The sequence below is a fragment of the Choloepus didactylus genome, chromosome 2 (genome assembly GCF_015220235.1).
Source record: "Choloepus didactylus isolate mChoDid1 chromosome 2, mChoDid1.pri, whole genome shotgun sequence".
Classification (NCBI taxonomy): Eukaryota; Metazoa; Chordata; class Mammalia; order Pilosa; family Megalonychidae; genus Choloepus; species Choloepus didactylus.
In genome coordinates this window covers 133,457,928-133,477,011 of record NC_051308.1, presented here as the reverse complement: position 1 = coordinate 133,477,011, position 19,084 = coordinate 133,457,928, and the positions used below count along the sequence as shown (strand labels likewise).

The 19,084-nt window shown below is 37.8% G+C and overlaps 1 protein-coding gene across 8 annotated transcripts in view; it reads left to right on the top strand.

Annotated features, from left to right (window-relative positions):
* Positions 1 to 19,084, top strand: part of NTNG1 (netrin G1) — a 377,727-nt gene that overhangs the window by 289,412 nt on the left and 69,231 nt on the right. For all 8 annotated transcript variants that reach the window (XM_037826502.1, XM_037826498.1, XM_037826501.1 and 5 more), the window contains exons 4-5: positions 2,755 to 2,927; positions 14,505 to 14,531. In XM_037826502.1, the coding sequence (XP_037682430.1) occupies positions 2,755 to 2,927; positions 14,505 to 14,531 (200 nt within the window). The remainder of the gene's footprint in view (positions 1 to 2,754; positions 2,928 to 14,504; positions 14,532 to 19,084) is intronic.

Sequence of the window (19,084 nt, the reverse complement as noted above, 5' to 3'; positions counted from 1 at the left end):
CTGACAGTGCCCATGAGAGTGTGCTGCCTGACTGTGGTAGGTGAGAAGCCAAAGAAAAGCGCATGAAGGGAACAGGCAGAAGAAGAGGATCCTGAAAATGAACCTAGGAGTCCAGGAGAGTGGGGGATTCAGGGAAAAGGGAGTGGTCCACAGAGTCAGATGCCCCTGAGAAGCAAAGGAAAGTACTCATTGGATATTCAACAAGGAGCTCATGGGGAAGTTTGGCAAGAGAGTTTGTGTCAGTTGGAAGGAGTTGAATGGGAGATGGGAAAGTGGAGATGACAAGTGTAGAAAATTCAAGAAGGGAGTGGAGAGAGTTAAGGAGGAGCTAGAGAAGAAGTCCAGGGATACGAGCTCCCTTAAGGTGGGAGAGACTTGTGCATTTAGTAAAAAAAAAAAAAAAAAAAAAAAAAAAAATTAAGACACTAAGAGCTTTAAGTAACAACCAAACCAAACACACTGAAGCATTTAAGGAAATCAAAAGAGTAGAGAATGGGGTGTTTATGGTGGCCAGGATAGATTTCAGGGAAGGGTTTGTGTACTGAGCTGAGTCTTGAATGAGTAATAAGCTTTTGGACAGGGGAGGATGATTAGAGGAAATCTAAGGAAAATAGGATTGAATATCCTCTATTCTCCCTTTACCTCCTTTTGTTATTCAAAAAATATTTTCTCAGCTTATATCATGTCTTTAGAATGGAAATTGCCTGTAACTCACAGAGTGACTACAAATAAAGTATTAACAGTTACAAGATATATAATCCAATTTACAATTACTACTTGCATACTTGGTCTTCATACATGAAACCAGCAAATTCTTTGGGGTCACATTATTCATTTCCTCATTTGGAATTTTTAACACCAGACAGGGTGCTAAATCAGTATGATCTGGTGCTTCTATCACTTGGGTTTCAAACATCCTCCATGTATATATAAACACACCCATAAATAAAGGTGCTAATGTTGGAAGGAGAGAGATCCTTTAATAAGCAACTTAGCACAACTCCCTGCCTAGAGAAGATTGTTGTCCATAATTAAATACTGTCTATTTAACCTAACTGAATTATTTTTTCTACTTATAATACATGCTTTTTAAAAGACTACACAAATATTAATTTTAAAAGCTGTTGTTTATGTGTCTAAGTTGAATAGGGATCATTAAAATAATAGCCGTAGAGCTTACTACAGTTCTTAACTATACAGAGGGCAGAGTATAGCTAGAAGTATTACAAATTATAGTATATCCCCTACGAAGCTGAGGCTGGGTCTTATCCCAGGGAGGTTTGTGTGGGTGACATTTGCTTTAGGGGATACACCTTGTAATTAGAAGAAAGCCTAGTAGCTCTCAAGAATAGTCTTAGCCATCCTTTGCTTTCTTGTCATAATTAGGGGTTAGTGTTCCAAGCAGATTATAGATGCACAAAAGAGAAACTTGGCCATTACATAGCAGACAATCTAAAAAACCAACATGAATTGTTGTCAAAGACTTTCATTTTCCTATGTAAAAGTATTCGTTACTTTTTGTAATTCATGACACCTGCCATCCAAAAATTAAAAAAAAAAAATTAGAAACTCCACAATATTTCCTTATCTTTAGCTTTCTGTGTTTTGTCCTCGTTTTCTGGAAGGGGCCAAGCTCATTTTAAAAAAGAAAAAAAGAAAGTATCATTTTCAGGTTCTGACTCTGATAGATCTAGGTAGTTTATCCACCTGCCTAGGTGCCTAGTTCTCTCATTCTATGGACGTCTCTCTTCCCACATACATTATTCTGACCTCCAGTCATGGTCATTCTGTCAGCTTAGGTTTTACCTTTCCAAAGGATACAGTCCTTGCTTGGTGTGATACAATTTATAACCTGCTGCCCCAACAAATATCAAGTTGGCCTTTGCAATTTTATAGTCAACGATTTTGGAAATAGGGATGTATTTTTGTGGAAATTGCATATTCCATTGTTCCCTCTCATATATCACAGCCTTATTCACAGACACTGAAAGCAGGGCTTTGCTGACGACCTCAAACCCCTGCCACATGTAGGTTTTTATGTTCAGGAGTCTAAGCGTCTTTTATCAGAGTCATGGGTCCCTTTTCCGAGAGACCTTTGTGATTACCTTCTTTGCTGTGAATGGGAAGTCTGAGAATTACTGGCTCACCTCTCTTCAGGTGTGTTAAAGGCCTTAGTGGAAAAAATCTTCTGAACCAAGGAAATTTCATTTTAGAGTGGGGAATGAAATCACCCTATTTATAACCTCATGGGTCTACAAAAGGACATCTAAGTAACAGATTGTTTTAACAGTTATCTTTCTGTTTAAACAAATAAGAATTGCACTTCCGGTATAAAACGAAAAGATAACGTTCTTTAAGCCCAAATGAAACCCAGATGGAATTGTCGTAGATTTGATAGTATCGTAGAGAAACCTCACACTAGTAGCAATATTTTGAAAGCTGCTGGGAAAACCTTGATTTCTGAGCACAACTGTTTTGTGCAAGCCCCACTGAACCAACTGGTGTTAGGATTCCTCAAAGCATGGCAAGAAGACAAGGACGGGTGGCAGCAGAATCCCCCAGGCACTCGATGAAAAGCCAGACTCTGAGGGCAGGGTCTGGGAATCGACATTTTACCAACAGCTTCTTCTATGACGCACTAAAGCACTTCACTTCACCATTTAGAAGCAACCCTGGGAGCTAGACCTGTAAAGTCTCAGTGGTCATTAAGACCGACCTGACTTACAATGCACTCTTTGTCTCTTCTCTGCTTAGGTGCAAGTGTAATCTCCATGCCACTGTGTGTGTGTTTGACAACAGCAAATTGACCTGTGAATGTGAGCACAACACTACAGGTCCAGACTGTGGGAAATGCAAGAAGAATTATCAGGGCCGACCTTGGAGTCCAGGCTCGTATCTCCCCATCCCCAAAGGCACTGCAAATACCTGTGAGTAATTTTGCTCAGTAACACCGTATTTCGTGCACATTGAACTGATAGCTCCTTTCAGTTTCACTCGCATCTGTGATTTTGCTCCTCTTACCAGTTGTCCCATTCCTCTTCAAAATATAGCTAAAGCTTTAGTCCCTCTTTTACCACTTCTAAACACTTTGTAGCACTCTGATCATCTGTTAAATTCAAGCTTTCAACATTCACATTAAACGTGTTGGGAAATCATTGAAATCACAGAAGCAGTTTTTTCTAAGTGGATGCGACAGGAGGTGCTTTCTTCCTACTCAAAATTAATTTCCTATTAAAATAACAAAAGCCTTCCAAATTCCCAACTCTAACTTAATTTTAGCTGTAAACAACTTACCCAAATTCTCCAAATGTTTAAGATCTCATTTGCCATCTCAGCTAACCCAAGAGATACTTTGCCGAGAAGATGTTTCTCTCTCCAATTTTAGGTAGGTCTTTGTTGCATGACATAATTGACTTTATCCAAACTCAGGCAGTAGTTACCTGTCGGTAGGGGCCACCTTTGGACCCAGAGCATGGCTGCTGGCCAGTGGGTACCACGTGAAAAAAAAGGAATGTTTTTGTGTGCATGTAAAAAAGAGTACAGCTATTATCTGTGTTTGTAAGCCACTGGAATGCTTGAACATCTACAAGAAAACAGACCTAACATGCTCAAGGAGAAGAGTTATTACTTCCAGAATAAATTACCCAGCTCCAAGGATGAACAGCTTAGCCACCTGCAGAAGCCCAAAATTGCCCTCTTAAAAAGTAAAGAAAGGGTGAGATTGAGAATACACCCGTTCAGTAGGAAGTAACAGAAACGGCAGGAAGGTGAGTTGTGGGGGGATGAGACCTGGAAAAGCCACTGGCTCTGTGCAAGGTGGAGAATGTTATCAGACACTTCAAAGTAGCTGTGAGTCACCAAAACCTAAAACTAGTATCACAGAACCAGGACCTTATCAAGTTAAATGTAAGAGTAATGGACTGAGTAACAAGTCATGAAATGTGGGTGCATGAAATTATGATAAAATTTCTATAAGGCAGGAAAAAAATCCTTCAAAAGATGTTTTTAAAAATCCCTTTCTGTAAGGGTGTTCAGTTTCTTTCAGCATTAGAGAAAACTGACAGTGTAGCTCCTGAAATTAATACATTAAAGCTCTGTTGAGCAGAAATGTTGATTTTTCAAGGTGATCTTATTAATGGAGAAACTCTGTTGTTGAGGGTCATAGACTCATGGATTCAGAAGGATCTCACAAGGTTATTTGTTGCAATTCCCCATGGATGGCTTTCTAAGAATCCCTGTCACCACAGTTGTCAAATTTCATTTGAAGGTTTCCCAGAATGAAAATGGCTCAGATTTCATTTTCAGTGTTTGCTGCTATGTTGGTGTGGCAGGATGGAAGACAGTGGACTTCACAAACACTAGCTGGCCTTCTGGCTCATCATCAGGGTGGGCCAACTTGCCCGGGCCAATGGAGAGGGAACTGGGGTGTGCTGCTGTTGAAGGCATTGGCTTCTATTCTTACATGACTCTGTTCTTCTTCTACCCATAAATGTGTTTCAAAGTCGTTGTTTATTTCAAGGTGTTTTCACTAGGAAGACCTTGTGCCAGCCCAGTTTTCTCACCAAAATGGACTTCTTGTTATATTCTCCATAGATATGAATTACATACCCCTAACCCTTTGCACATTCAAGACCACCAAGTAAATTCCCTGGCCACAGCAATGCAACCCTTGAATTTTCCTTGTAGGTCCCTTGGTCCATTCATTCCTTAGTTTTGATTGGCCTTGTTTAGACTGTTTGACTTTTCCACTTAGCTGTTAAAATATGAAGGTGGCAGATGAACTCAATGGCCAAGGGAGTCTGATTCAATGTTTCAGTCCTCAATATGGCAGAAATTTGATGAAATGGTTTTAGCGATTATCTGCTACGGCCCAGTCTTGCAATGGAAAGGTCTTGCAATGGAAAGAACCCTTAAACTAGATTGTTGACACATCAGACAGTGCAATAAAATGTCCAGTGACAGAAGTAAGCAATTTAGAGGCTTAGTGCACAGGCTATAAGGTCAAATCTCAGTTTCTCCATTCACTAGCTACATAGCCTTTTGAAAGGTTAATCTTTCTAAGAATCAGTTTCCCATCTGTAACATGAGGATAATAATAGGTCTTACCTCATAGCGATTTTGAGAGAATTGAATTAGCTAATAATGTCTGTAAACTATTTAGCATAGCACCTGTCACAAAAAAAGTGTTCAAAAATCACTTTATTTTTAGGATTTTTAAATAACGCAGGCTTGTCCATTGTTGGGACAATTGTTACAAAAGTTATTTCTTAACATTAATATTGAGTATCTCTGAATTTCTGGCCCTTCTTGCTTTTAAAATAAAGACCTTTTTGACTCTAACTTTCTTTTCTTCTCTGGGTTAAACGTCACCAACTCCATTTTTCATGTCCCTTACCTGGTTGCCTGCCAGAAAATCGAAGTCCTGCAATTTATTAGTGTAGTATTTAAAGTCAAGTACAGGATTTCCTAACAGTCTTATGATTTTATGATTCTCCTTTCATATTGGCTTTTTCTTACACATATGTGAATGTGTGCATGCATGCACGCACACACGCACACACACACACCACTCTAGTTGGTTCAGAATCAATTACAAAATAGAGACAAAGGATATGCTATATCTTGATACAATAATACAAAACCTAAGAAGCGAAAAGGAATGGCTGCAACCTCCAGCCCTGCATCATCCAGCCCCCAGTGGCCTGGAAATGCCACCCATATTGGATAATCTCTGGACTTCATGCCAAGTAGTCAAGATAATTTTTCAATAGGAAGGTCAGTTTCTGCCCAACCCCACAAATTTTAAAAAGAAAACTGGGAGGCCTTCATCAAACCAGGGAATTACAAAATCTCCCTTCAAAGACACCCGACCCATCACTCAGGAGTACCCTAAACTAAGACCTTGCTGGAATCATAACAGATTTGAAGCTCCTTTCTGCATTCTGGAGCAACTCCAAGGCCACTTTTGAATGGAGCATGTAGAGGCAGGAAAGAAGTACACAGAGCCTGACAGTTCTAAAAGTCACCCCAGTCTGCAAGATGAACCATGTTTCCTTATACTTCTTACTATGATAAACTTGGTAAAGGCAGAAGTAATATCTTTTGTGATCATGTTTTTATACATTGTGCTTTTATTCAAAACCCAATATCTTTTCTGGGTTTTTTAAAGCTATATACATGTATACAAAAATCTTCTCCTTAACTTTCTACCAAGTTTGCATTTTATCTGTAAGATATCTTTCTTCTTCTCCCTACTGATCTTCATTCTATTTTGATAGAATTCTGTTTTAAATATCCTTTGAATTTCATTTCTGTCTTCCAAACAGATAGCAACTCTGTCCAACTTCATGTTTAATGAAGATTTGCTTGATTCCCATTGTCCAGAACATAAAAAAAAAGGATAAAGTGACCTCTTTAAACTCCGATCCCTGCAAAATAACACATGATTTATTTCTTCATATAGATGCTGAAAATTTAATAATCACCCTTTAGGAACCTTAACTCTAGCAAAAATAATATGATAACATCTATACCTCTGTTATTCAAAACTGTGTATGACAACCACTAAAAGTCTCCCATAGTCAAATAACTTTGGAAAATGCTTTACACTATACCAACTCTTATATATTCACAGTATCTTCCTAAAACATTTGAAAAATCAAATATCTATTTTACCCAGTGATTGCAGAACTTACTATTTCATGGAACACTTAAATAGGTTTCTATAACACTTTTTTTGGGAACATGCTGGTCTAAACAATTTCTTCCGACCTAAGTGATGAGAATGTCATAGAGACAGACAAAAAGACCAGCTAGTTCAGCTGTATTCAGTCTTTTTTTTTACTTTCCTCTTACCTTCATGGTCCAATATTCTTCAAAGAAAGGAAATTAAATTGGGCTGACACTGACATTATTTGTTTGTTCCAAAATCCAACTTGAATTGTTATATAATATCTAGAGTTCCTCTGAGTGATGGAAAGTAATTTGATGATTGTTCTATTATTTTCTCTGGCATTAAATTTTCATTGACCAATTTATATCTCCCCAGGTGTATGGATGTGTCTGTCATTAGGCCAGACAATTTCCTAAGTGCTTTACACACATTAGTTCATTCCAAACTCACAACGATCCTGCAAGGTAGATACCATTATTATTTTCACTCTATAGACATGGAATCTGATGCTTACAGAGGTAATGTAACTTGCTTAAGGTTTTTACAGCTAGGAAGGATGAGAGGGAAGATTTGAATCAATTATGTCTGAATCTGAGGACTGCACATTGCATTATATTGCTTCTTGGGTCAAAGTTCAGGGTAATATTTATTTTCAGTGACTTCCTCTGTCCTTCATTGGCATTTAGGCTCCATTGGCACTTGTTTGACCAAGTCAGTCTTCTCTAAAACTGTTCTCCTAGTTCTCTTCTTGGATCTCTGCTTGTTATTTCTCTACCTTCAAAGACTCCCCTTCTGTCCTTCCTTTAAATTTCTATGCTTCCCATCCCTGCCTCTTCTCAGTCCTGGGCATTCCCATCTACTCCTGTGGGTTTAGCTCTTGATATTATTGGTTTAATAGTAATCAACCAATCCAATTCTAGCCTCAATTTTTCTAATGAATCCAGACCAAACTTTCCTGATATCTGCAAATATGTCAAAATCAACATGCTAGATACTGAACTCATTACCTTTTCCCAAAATAATCTTTGTCTTCACTCTTTATTGAGATCCTGCTCAGTTTTCAAGAATTCTCCTCAATGCCAACTCCTTAATTAAGACTTCCTAAACTCACCAATGCAAAATCAATTCCTCTTTCCTTTCTAGATCTGTGGTAATTTGTTTACATCATTAGTGTAGATGTAAATGGGCTGGCCATCTATAGTCATAATTTTAATAGTGATAATGATAGCTACTATTTATTAAGCTTCTATATTTTGTGAAGTGCTTTATGTGTATTATCACATTAAATGTTCACAACACCCCCATGGAGTGAGTGCTATTATTATCCCATTTTATTGATAAGAAAACACAGGCACAGAAAGGTTAAGGAAGTTGCTCCATAGTCCCATAGCAAATTCCAGGCAGAACAAGATTTAAGCCCAGGTCTCTCTGACTTCGGGAACTAAAATGTTAGCAATTTAAGGACTGAGATCTTGTTTTATGAATGTTCTTTGTAAGTGTTTGTGAAGTTAATTATTTGTTGAATGAATAAGTAGACCCAGTGAACTTACAATGTGAAGACAGAGGTGATATCCTCCCAGCTATCTTCTTGTGTCTCCTGGAACATGTGGTCTTCACAGTTCAGTGGCTCTAACACAACCTTTAATCTCCTGTGGGGAGATCTTTGAGGAAATCAAAATAGCAAAAAGACTCACTGGTGCTAATGGCTCACCCAGTCATCTAGAGATGGCACATTGGCTGACTGGCATTCATAGGCCTCCCCAAGTGGCATTCACTGTCTGGGTAACTTGGCCATTTTCATACTCTGACCACCAGCCTTTCAGGCTCAGTACCATGATTCTGTCAGAACTATATGAGAGGACCTTTCTCTCAGGGCCTTGTTTGTGTGAACCAAGCTTGTAGGCCCAATATATAAAACCAAAATACCAGGTTATCCATGTACAACCATCAGTCCACAGTTGGAGCTAGATGTGATTTCGAAACCAGAAGTTTTAAGGTTTTAGAAAGATAATGCCATAGGTATATATTGCAGTAATACCCCATGCAGTATATTCGGCAGCACTGCTTCATCAAACTTTCTAACATTTATGCAGCAAACATATGATTAGGCTCACTACTTGGGATAAGGAAAGACTGTAAATAATAACCTCATGGCAGTTCAGGTCAAATTTAGCCATCAAATTAGTTAAGATCACATTAGGTTGTACTGCAGGTGAGCTTTGAAAAAAAATTTCAATTTTCAGAGTTTTTGATTTGGGATTGGGGATAAGAGATTGGGACCTGCAATAAATTGAGAAATGGTATAAATACAGGTAAGGTCTGGAATCTGGGCTCCTGGGCTCAAATCTCAGTTTCCCATCTGACTGAGATGACCTTGAGCAAGTTACCAAACTTTTGTGTGCTTGAGTATCCCTCATCTGTAAAATAAATCTGAGTCTAATAGTATTGACTTCAGACAGTTGTTATAAAAATTAAATGAATTAATACATGTAAGGCACTTAGAACACTGAGCACACAGTGGATTAACTACTGTCATTATTACATTTTCACTGAGATCTAGCATGTTGGCTATAAAACTCATCCCAGCCTGATCAGCAAATTCTCCCCTTGGAGACAACAGCTATATGGGGAGATAAATTGCATCCAAATGCCATTTTATTCATCCACAATATGAAATAACTGTCATAATGTTCAAAACATTCAAGTCCTTATGACCAGTGTATTCTCTTCCCTGTAATTAAGTCTACTTGCAGAGCCAGATAATAATCAGAAGGTTGCTTGGTGAGCATGGGATCAGGAAATTTAAATGACTCAAATGTTAATAACATCAGGCTGAAACAACCTGACACATCTATCCTACAACAGGGTCATCCTTTCTAATGCCATTAGCACACTGAAAATTGAAAGTTTACAGGTTACCACTCCCTCTTCCTGAGACATTGCTAGGATGACACTGCCACCATAAGCCTCAGGATGCTCCTTTATCTAGGCTTCCAACTTTTGGTTAGCTTGTTCTTTCATTCTTCAGATATGTTAATAATCTAAGTCAGGTTAATGTCACCTCTGTCAAGTCTACCATTTGCACTCTGGTCCCAGAGCCCTTCTGTTGCTTTGAGATGACTTTATCTCCGCTTGGATCATTTATATGATTTATCTCCCTTTATATTGTTTATATGATTTCATGTATAATTCTGTGAGGGAAGTCTTAATTCCCTCACTTTCAAGGGCTTCAAGCGCCTTGGAAACAACTCACCGCACCTCCTATCAACAATAGTTTGGACCAGGAACCAGGGCTGGGAGGACATTGGAAGCAATTCTTCTGGAATACAAATGAGACTGTGTATTTTTGCCTTTTTAATCAACTATGTCTTCTCCCCCTGGCCTTTTTGGAGTTAGAGCTCCCAATGGCCAGGCCAGAGTCTGCTCTAGAACAGATCTAGTCACCTACTTTATGGGCTTTTTTCAAACAGGTGAATTTTTCCTCTCCATTTGAAACATGCTGAATGCTTATCCCTTCTGCTTCCTTCTCAATGAAAAGCTGCTGAACTTGCCATTGATTCACAAAAAGAGTTATGACTTTTAGCTCTGCATTAACCTGCTTCTGGAGAGCAAGGTGTTTATTTTTGAGATCACCACCATGTTGACTTCCTTAAGGTTGACTATGTCCCCTCTAGCCATTTTCTTGGTGGAAAGTTTAGCAAAATTGGGAAAAAAAATGGAGGGGGGGAATTAAAAGTAACACCTTATATAATTCTACTAGATTCTTGCCCCACTACCTGCAGCAGAATTTCTTTAAAGCAAAAGTTAAAATAAATGTGGCTAAGGGAGAGGGGGATTTAGTTGGGAGGGAACAACTGCAACAGCCTATCATGAAACACTTTCTCATTCTTTTGGTACATGGTGGTATAATAGGCCGTTTGGCTTACTCAGCTTACATGGCATCTCTGACAGAAGTACCATTTCTCTTCTAGAAGAAGCATTCCTACTAAAGTCATACACCATGTATTGTGGAACTCTCCATTAAAGCTCATACACCCTATGCCTCATTTCCTCAGTGCAAGTGTAGCGGTATCTCACTAGGCAAGGGAGTAGGACTCACATGCTCCAATGCTGAATATAAAAGGGGTCAACTTGGACAAGGCACCCACTTCTCTTTGTGCCTTCAATTTCCCCTCTTCTGTAAAACGAAAGGGCTGAATAAGTTTATTTCATAAGTTCCTTTCGGCTCTCAATTTTTCATCATTCTTTCTGAATAAGCTTATCTGGCATCTTCCTTCCTTTCTTATCTTCTTTCTCTTCCTTTCTTTCTATTTGCCTATCATCTATTTATCTTTACCAAGTGTTTCTGATGTGGTTTCAGAGGTAAATATACACTAATGAAGCTTAAACTTCAGGGTCCTTCAGTGAGCTTCTTCTAAATTTAGAAAATTCATTTTCATACCTAATTTTATATTTCGTTTGTGTTCATTTTCATAAACAGTGTTCCCAGGTTTGAATATACTTTAGGCCCCGCAGAACCTTATTTGCCACTGGATGACTTTTGAAAAACAAAAAATAGCAATAAGAGTGTCATAATAGGAATTAAAGGGGGAAAGTTGAGAAAAAGAGTATAGGAAGAAAATAGTCCAACCTTAAAAGTTAAACAAAGTTGCCCCAGTTCAACATCAAATCTAGCTTTGAGCCTGTGAGCTTCCTGGAAGACAAAGTATAGAGGAGTATTCTGTCCATCACATAACTCTTGCTATTAGGATTGAGGAGACATACAGAATCTCAGAGAGAACAAAAATACTCACTAATACCAAACTCTGAGAAATGTCTCATTGGAACATTATACAGGGAACTAGGTCATGAAATGACCAAAAGTGGTAGTTTCACTATGCTAGAAACTACTGTCCTGGGAAGCTATTAAGGGACAGAAAAGAACAAGACACACTGCTTGCCCCCTGAGAGCTTCAGGCAAACACACACAAACTTGTCAGAATAAGTTTGTAAATCAATCACAAGGTCCATACAAAGAGCTGAGCAATCACAAAAGAAAGAGGGGCTACCTCCTCTGGGAGATGCAGAAGGAAGGGAAGAAGTAACTTGTGAGCTCAGTTTTAAAGTTAAAAATGTTACATAATAGTTGTCACTTCACAAAGAACGTTAAAAACCCATCAACATGAGCCTAGAGAAATTTCCTGAGCACAACCTGACTCTCCTGGTGGCTCAGAGGCACAGTCACTGTCGTGAGAGCGAGCAGCACTCACCGATTCATTCCTTTGATCTCAAAGAAACCCACCTTTTCTGTAATGAACTGTTGCAGAGTCAGTCCTACTTCCTTGAGTGCTTAGCTTTCTCATGACTTACTCATAGCCTTTTTTATGGATGTGATGGGCTTACTAAATTTTTTAGTTTTCTGTAGAGAATGAAAATTAAAGTCTTAGGAAATTACAATAAGAAACAGTGGGAAAAAAATCACATTTGGAAATATATTTTGGATGCCCCCCTAAATATTTATTGAAATGAAGAGTTTTCAACACTTTTCTGAGAAGTTCCCATTTTATAGTAGTGGAATAGAAAGTGACTCACCTGGCAGCCTCTAAAAGGAAAAAAAAAAATAATAATCTAAGCCACAAAATGAAGAAGAGCCTGAATTTTAAGCATCCAAATGTTAAGTAATAGAAAACATCTTCATGAGGAAAATAGGATCTCAGAATAGCCTTGCTGGGTGAGGTTAGTATAGGTGGAATAAACATTTTTCTTATTCACTGGTATTCCCAAAGGAATAGAAACATTTCTGCCTCTTCCTAAAGTATTCTGCTGCAGCAAGTACTTCATCAAACATTCTTGGAAGTTTACTCTCTATTGTGTGTGGCCAAATACCCTGAGAACTTCGCCTTGCATTATGCATGTCCCTTTAACTCCATGTATGTTTGAAAACACATGAAAAGCCCTTTGCCATCTTAACTTCCACTCCTTTTTATGGATTACAAAAGCCTAGCAGTTGCTTGCAATGGAGCAGGACTTTCAGTCAGGGGGAAAGTTGGAGTTTCTGCAACTGATACTAAAATTATGAGCTGCAATCATACCTCAATCAACAGGGTGGGGGGAGAAAAGATTCATTACCAAGTCACTGTCATGCTGTAGCAAAGGTAGTCTACTATGGTGTCAGGTCAGGAATTCAGCGTCCTTTGTAGAAATTGTATGCAGCGTGAAAGTCAGTCCAGGGGATAGAGTTAAAACATGTAAATAGAAATTTTAGGTTTCCAGTTTTGATTGGTCAGTGATCACTAGTTTAGCCAAAGCACTATAAACTCTGCATTTGGAATCAAGAAATTTCTAATATATCTAATAACTGAAAATAAGATTTTATTCCATACAGGTTTTAAAAAAAAAAAAAATCATAATACCCTTAAGTCGCTCCTCCCTTCCCCACTAAGAAATAGGGAAACAGCTCATTGTTTTAAGGAATACAAACTAGAAATCTCTGGGAAAGAACATAATGATTAGTGAAAATAATCAGAAGACAGTTGTTCAAAGATGAATACTAAAACAGGAGTTTAATCATTCTTATGGTTATCACTTGTTAGCACACTTCAATGATATGGAGATCAAGTCTGAGCAACTCATTAATAGCTATCATTGATTGACTGGCTACCATGTGCCAGACATTTTTATAGATTGTCTCATTCAATTCTCACAGGAGCCCTATGTCATAGATTTTATTAGTCTCCGTTCAGATGAGGAAACAGGTGTAGAAAAGCTAAATGATTTACCTGAAATCACCCAGCTAGTCAGTAGCAAAGCAGGGCACTAACTCAGGAATGTGTGATTCCCATACTGTGCTCTCACCCACACAGCTACATGAGTTTGGTGGAGAAGGTGTAAGTCACTGACTTTTAATTAGCAATATCTTTCATGGTATTGCTTGATGAACTAGCTAAAATTATAATAGTAATCATAGCAAAGATGGATATAGAACATACCACCCATCAAGCAATGCTCTAAGTGCTTTACATGCATCAATTTATATAATCCTCACAAGAATACTAAGAGGTAGGAAACTGAGCCACAGGGGGCTTGAGCAACTTGTCCCAAGATTACAAAGTCAGCAATTCTTCAGACACAAACATGCCAGCTCCTGAGCCCCTGTTCTTGGTCCCTGCATTATACTGCCTGCCTAGGAGAGTGAACCTGGATACAGATTAAACTCATTCCACATTTATACCAAGTCCAGACCCACTCTGAAATGGTTCTACCACCTTAGCACAATTTGTGAATTAAAGTGAAAGTTGGAAAACCTGTCGTGTTTAACCTGAACAACATAATGTGTTCTTGAATTATTCTGCTCAATTAGGTTTCTGTTACAGAGTTTAATCCATGTATTTTACAAGTAAAAGAGGAATAAAAATGAAGGTTATATGAAATTAATCAAATAAAGTGCTAAATGATTTTTAACCTGCTAACTAAGTTCTGTTGCATATGTAGATATATTTGCACAGGTCCACACAGTGTATATTTGTACTCTGTGCCCAGAACATAAGCCTAATTTGATATCTGTTTGAACCACTACAGATGTTCATTGACCATATAGGTAAGAACAAAATACTTGATGTCACTAGGCTGCCTGGGACCAGCTTTGAAGTTGAGTATTAGATGAGCCCAGTTCTAGAATGAAAACATGAAAACAAATGATTTGGATGGATGCAGTTTTTTTTTCTGTGCTCATTTCCTTAAAGGTCTGAATTTTTTCAAGTTAAGTTTCCATAATTTTTACATTAAGCTAAATATATCTAATCATGTTTATCCTAATAAATAGCTAACTGTTTATTGTTTTCTTTCTTTCCAGGTATCCCCAGTATTTCCAGTATTGGTAGTAAGTAAAAATAACCAAACCAAGTCTAGACTAGCTTTGCTTTCCTGTTTGGCTCCTCAGACCTATTTTGCCAGTGTCCATTTCTGATGTAAGAGAGTATTATTTTCTGTGTGAACTGAAATTGTCTGTCAGTTTTCTGCTTAGATAGGGTGAAAGCACAGATAAAATAGTTATTTATGGTCATGGTGGTGCCACAGCTTTCCTGACTACTTTTGATCAATGAAGGCCACCTTTACAGAGGTGCAATTTCTTAAGCAACCATAGCTCATTTAGCAAAAATATAAATAGCCCTAATTACTCATGCATAGCTACCAAACAAAAAAAAAATGGACTCTCTCCAAAGGACCAGATATGGATTTCTAACATGATTTAGAAATGCAGAGAATGAGCGCCAATGAATGCCTTGGTGTATTCATTAGAACCCAAGGAAAACACCAGGAAAGCAGGGGGAGAGAATGTTGTTAATGCATTCAACTCTAGGCTTTGTGAAGGCCTGAAAGATGCAGGTTTGTGATCAATAGTCTTTCTGGATGAATGAAAGAAAAAAAATAATCATGTGTTCTCCATCCTTAAAATACAGTGATCTATTTCTATTTGACTACTTAGGTTGTAGTTGGATAGAGACACAGAATAAAAAATACATGCAGAATTTAGGAATCAGAGCCTAGAAATTCCTGTGAGAAAGGTTTTAGTAGTATTATAAGCAACCAAAAAGGAAATCCTCCTTCAAACCTTTGTGGAACGCTATTCTGCAGTACAACTGCAAAGAATATTCTCCCAGCTCACGTGGGAGAATCAGACTGTAGATCCCTCCTTACATCTAAAAGAATGACTCTCAAACATCAAGACTGAAATGCTCATTAAGAAAATGCCTGATAGCCTTTCAGAGCAGAAACTTACATTTTTTTTTACATATTTTTATATATATTGCACTCTCTCTGATGGCTAAAACCTTTGAACAACTGCTGAATAACTGATTAGAAATAAAGCACTGAGGAAGCCAAGCTCATGCACTGTAGGTAAAGGAAACACTTGTCAGTGTGGCATCACCCAGCACAGGCTTTTGTCATTCTTCATGCCATGCCACCCAGGATGAAGAATTGTAGCCGAACAATTGCAGCCAAAGAATTGCAATACCTAACCTCCATCTAAAAAGCAATATTCTGATAATTTGGATAACACAGCTTCCTGTTTCTTATAAATGCACAGTCAGATGTTCCAATTTATAAATCAACCAAGTTTACTTAAGCTTGTGAATAGGCCTAGACACTGATTTAATACAAGACATGTTAAATATCATGAAAATTGGCCGCTTTGTGAATAGAGGTAGTGTTTCATATCCATTTAGATAACCAGGCTGATGCTACAGCATCCTCTTGATGAACTTGTTGAGACAGCATCAGGGCTACAGACTTGCAAATGAAAGCCTTCAGCTCTAATAGTCTAATTTTTTGGTTTTAGCATCTCCTTTGGCATTTGCCTAACTGTGTACGTACCCCACAGTGTGCTTCTTTCAGGCCTTGACAATTGCATTTGCACATGCATTTCAGAGCAAAAGGGAATCAAATAGAAGCAAGCTGGGCCAGATTATTGAGGCTGCTATGGTGATCTGGCCTGCCAAAAGTTTCGGAAATGGATAGATGGAAAAGTAGTTGTCTGGCGTTGGGGTGTGTTCCTGTTCGGTGTCGGTTGTGTGTTGCATGGACTGACTGTACTGCTCACTCCACATCTCATTCAGCTGTGTCCGCCACATTCCCCATCTCTGAGCATCAGCAGATGTTGACCTTTTACACAAGTAATTGGGAAATTCCAGCTTTGTTTTGTTTTGTCTTATTTTATAAAAAGTGGTGACCTGAAAGGATGCTTTGTTGTGCCTTTGGAAAATGTACCAAACTTTATTAAAAGGAACCTAAGAAAACGTAACTCCTAATGACTAATAAAAACCCCACTAACAAAAAGCGGTCATCTGTACCCTACGTTCCGTAAGCCTCTGGTTGCTCTGCTTAGAGTGCAATGGGTGTTTTCTCAGATTTCCAGTAAACAGGATGTAGGAACTTCCAGGAGTCACCTAACATCACATGTGACTAGACTGCCCACTGCCTGGCCTTAAGGTAAAGAGATTTACAATAAAACCGCCAAACATGATTTTATCTTCTACGCTACTTTAACGGCACTAGCGTGTTCCCTCTTTGTGGGCTTCTAAGGTGCTCCTTATGCCCCTCTCCAAAGGGCAAGAATTCACACGCAGATAACTCATCACATTTTCCAGAGGGCACAAGAATGGGGTTTTCAGGATCTAAGGCAGAGAGGAGGGAACTGAATGGATTTTTTGCATATTTGCCAGGGTGTTTCCCTTTATCCTAAAAAAGGAATCAATGAACATAATTCCACCAAGCAGTACAAGGAAGATGCCGTCATAACAGATATAACACCCGTGAGACTCCTATCATCAAAGTATATCTTAAGGAAAATAAATTATGTATATTATCAATGCAAAGTGTTCATGTATGTAACCATAAGTTCACATACATATTCTGTATACTCAAATGACTAAAGGTTTTGGATTCCTAATAGATTTCAGTGTAGATCTTAAATTTTCAATGCTTGGCAATTACATGAATTAAGATTCAAATCCAGGGACAGAGTGGTCATCCTTTCCGATCATCTGCTAAAAATATTTTTGAAACAAATTTCCTATTAAGGTCACTTGTACCTGCTGTTGTCTATTGTTAGGACATAGGTTTCCCAATCATCCCAAGGGTACTTTGATTTAAAACTTGGTCATTTTATGTGCTTCGGCCTTGGCTGAAAAAATACTGGTTATGTTTTCAACAATTTTTGAATCCCAAAATAGATCTGTAGCCATTTGAGCCTTATGATCTGTGATTTTACTTCACCTGATGTGGTAGTAATTCACTCAGGTTTCATTGTTTTAGTAAAATGTATTGAGCATTTGTAAGTAAGCATTTACAATTTTATCCAAGTGAACATTTGTTGATGCTGATGATCCAAATTAATAGTTGGTTCAGTGTGGGTGTTTTTGTTAAAGTGATACAGTAATCATTGCCTTTAACATATATTATCTGGTCCTTAGTCCTGAAAAGCAAGTGATTTCACTAATTATGTTAAGAGTATTATTAAGAACATGATTAGAAGAGCAAGACATGGCCTGATGTGCCAATAGCTTCGTGTGGGTGATTATCACTTCTTTAAAAACCAGAAAATAGATAAGTCACAGGTCAGTGTAGGTCATTCACTGAAATGAAAGATTACATCAATAAAGACCACTTCAAGAAACTTGGAATAGTAAAATAAATATAAATATTAGAATAGCAACAAAAGAAGAGAAATGTAAACATTTTGCAAACATAGTGATATATTATTCCTTAAATTACTTTCAAACTGACTGATGTGAAGGTGTATAAAATGTAGAACATTGATGGATTTCTCCTTCCCCAGCTCATTCAATCTGAAACAGTGTTTCACTTAAAGGGAAATGTTCCATTTTCCTGTAAACTGTTATAATGCACATTGCCTTCATCACGAGTTAAAAATTCATCTCTAATTTGATTTAATTGGCAGTGTTATTAAACAAGGGAAGTGCTACTTGCAGGGATCTATCAGCCTGTTGAGAGAGCCCAGAGATGTTTTCATACTTGAAAACATTTGATGCCAGTTGGAGACCTTGTACAAGTTGTTTTCCATATTGAATCCAAATATTTTTGTTCAGTACCAATTTACTTTAGAAACCTGGATCGTGAGTAAAATAACAAGGTTAATCATTTTCCCACCCAAGGGTTATTAAGTAATTGTGTTCATACTATCCAAAGAGCTGCAGTGTTTGATTTTGTTTTTTTTTTTTCCCTTTGCTCTAATGCCTCTAAATCCCCCAAATAAAATTTCATTTGAATTGCCCTTTAACTAATTATGTTTTATATAATAAGGAAAAAATATCAGGCCAGTGTAGTGATATGGCAAATTGCATGGTGTGCTACATTAATTTTGAACTATTTGCTAATGTTATAAAAGGAAAGCTGCAGTCCCAGGTGAAATGCCTTTGGGAGTCTGTTATATCATCTTCCAAGTATCCTCGTCACAGATCCATTTCATATTTGTGTAACTAGCATTTCACATTCATAAAACCTTTGTGGTTATCCTAAAATTGAATGAACATTAGCACATAGCTGCCTCTTTTATCATGAAGAATAAATCAAATATTCCAATAGGGGGTTGGAGGGAGAATCTGCTACTTAATACATATGTGTATATATATATTTTAAAAAGCATTCTAAGAGAGGTTTAGAAACCCTTTTTTTACAACAGTTGCCCACCTTGAATTAATTGACTTTTTCACATATTAACCTTCCCTCAGGTGAATTTAGAATGTCAAGCCACTTTTTAAGTGTGAGCTGATATCTTGCACTTTCGCTTGTCGTTATCACTGTGTTGAGGAATCTGGAAAATCCTAACTTAAGCAGAGATTTTCCAAGATCTCAGAAATGTCCTATGATGAAAATTCAAACATGTAACTATGAACTCCCACACTAAAGCAA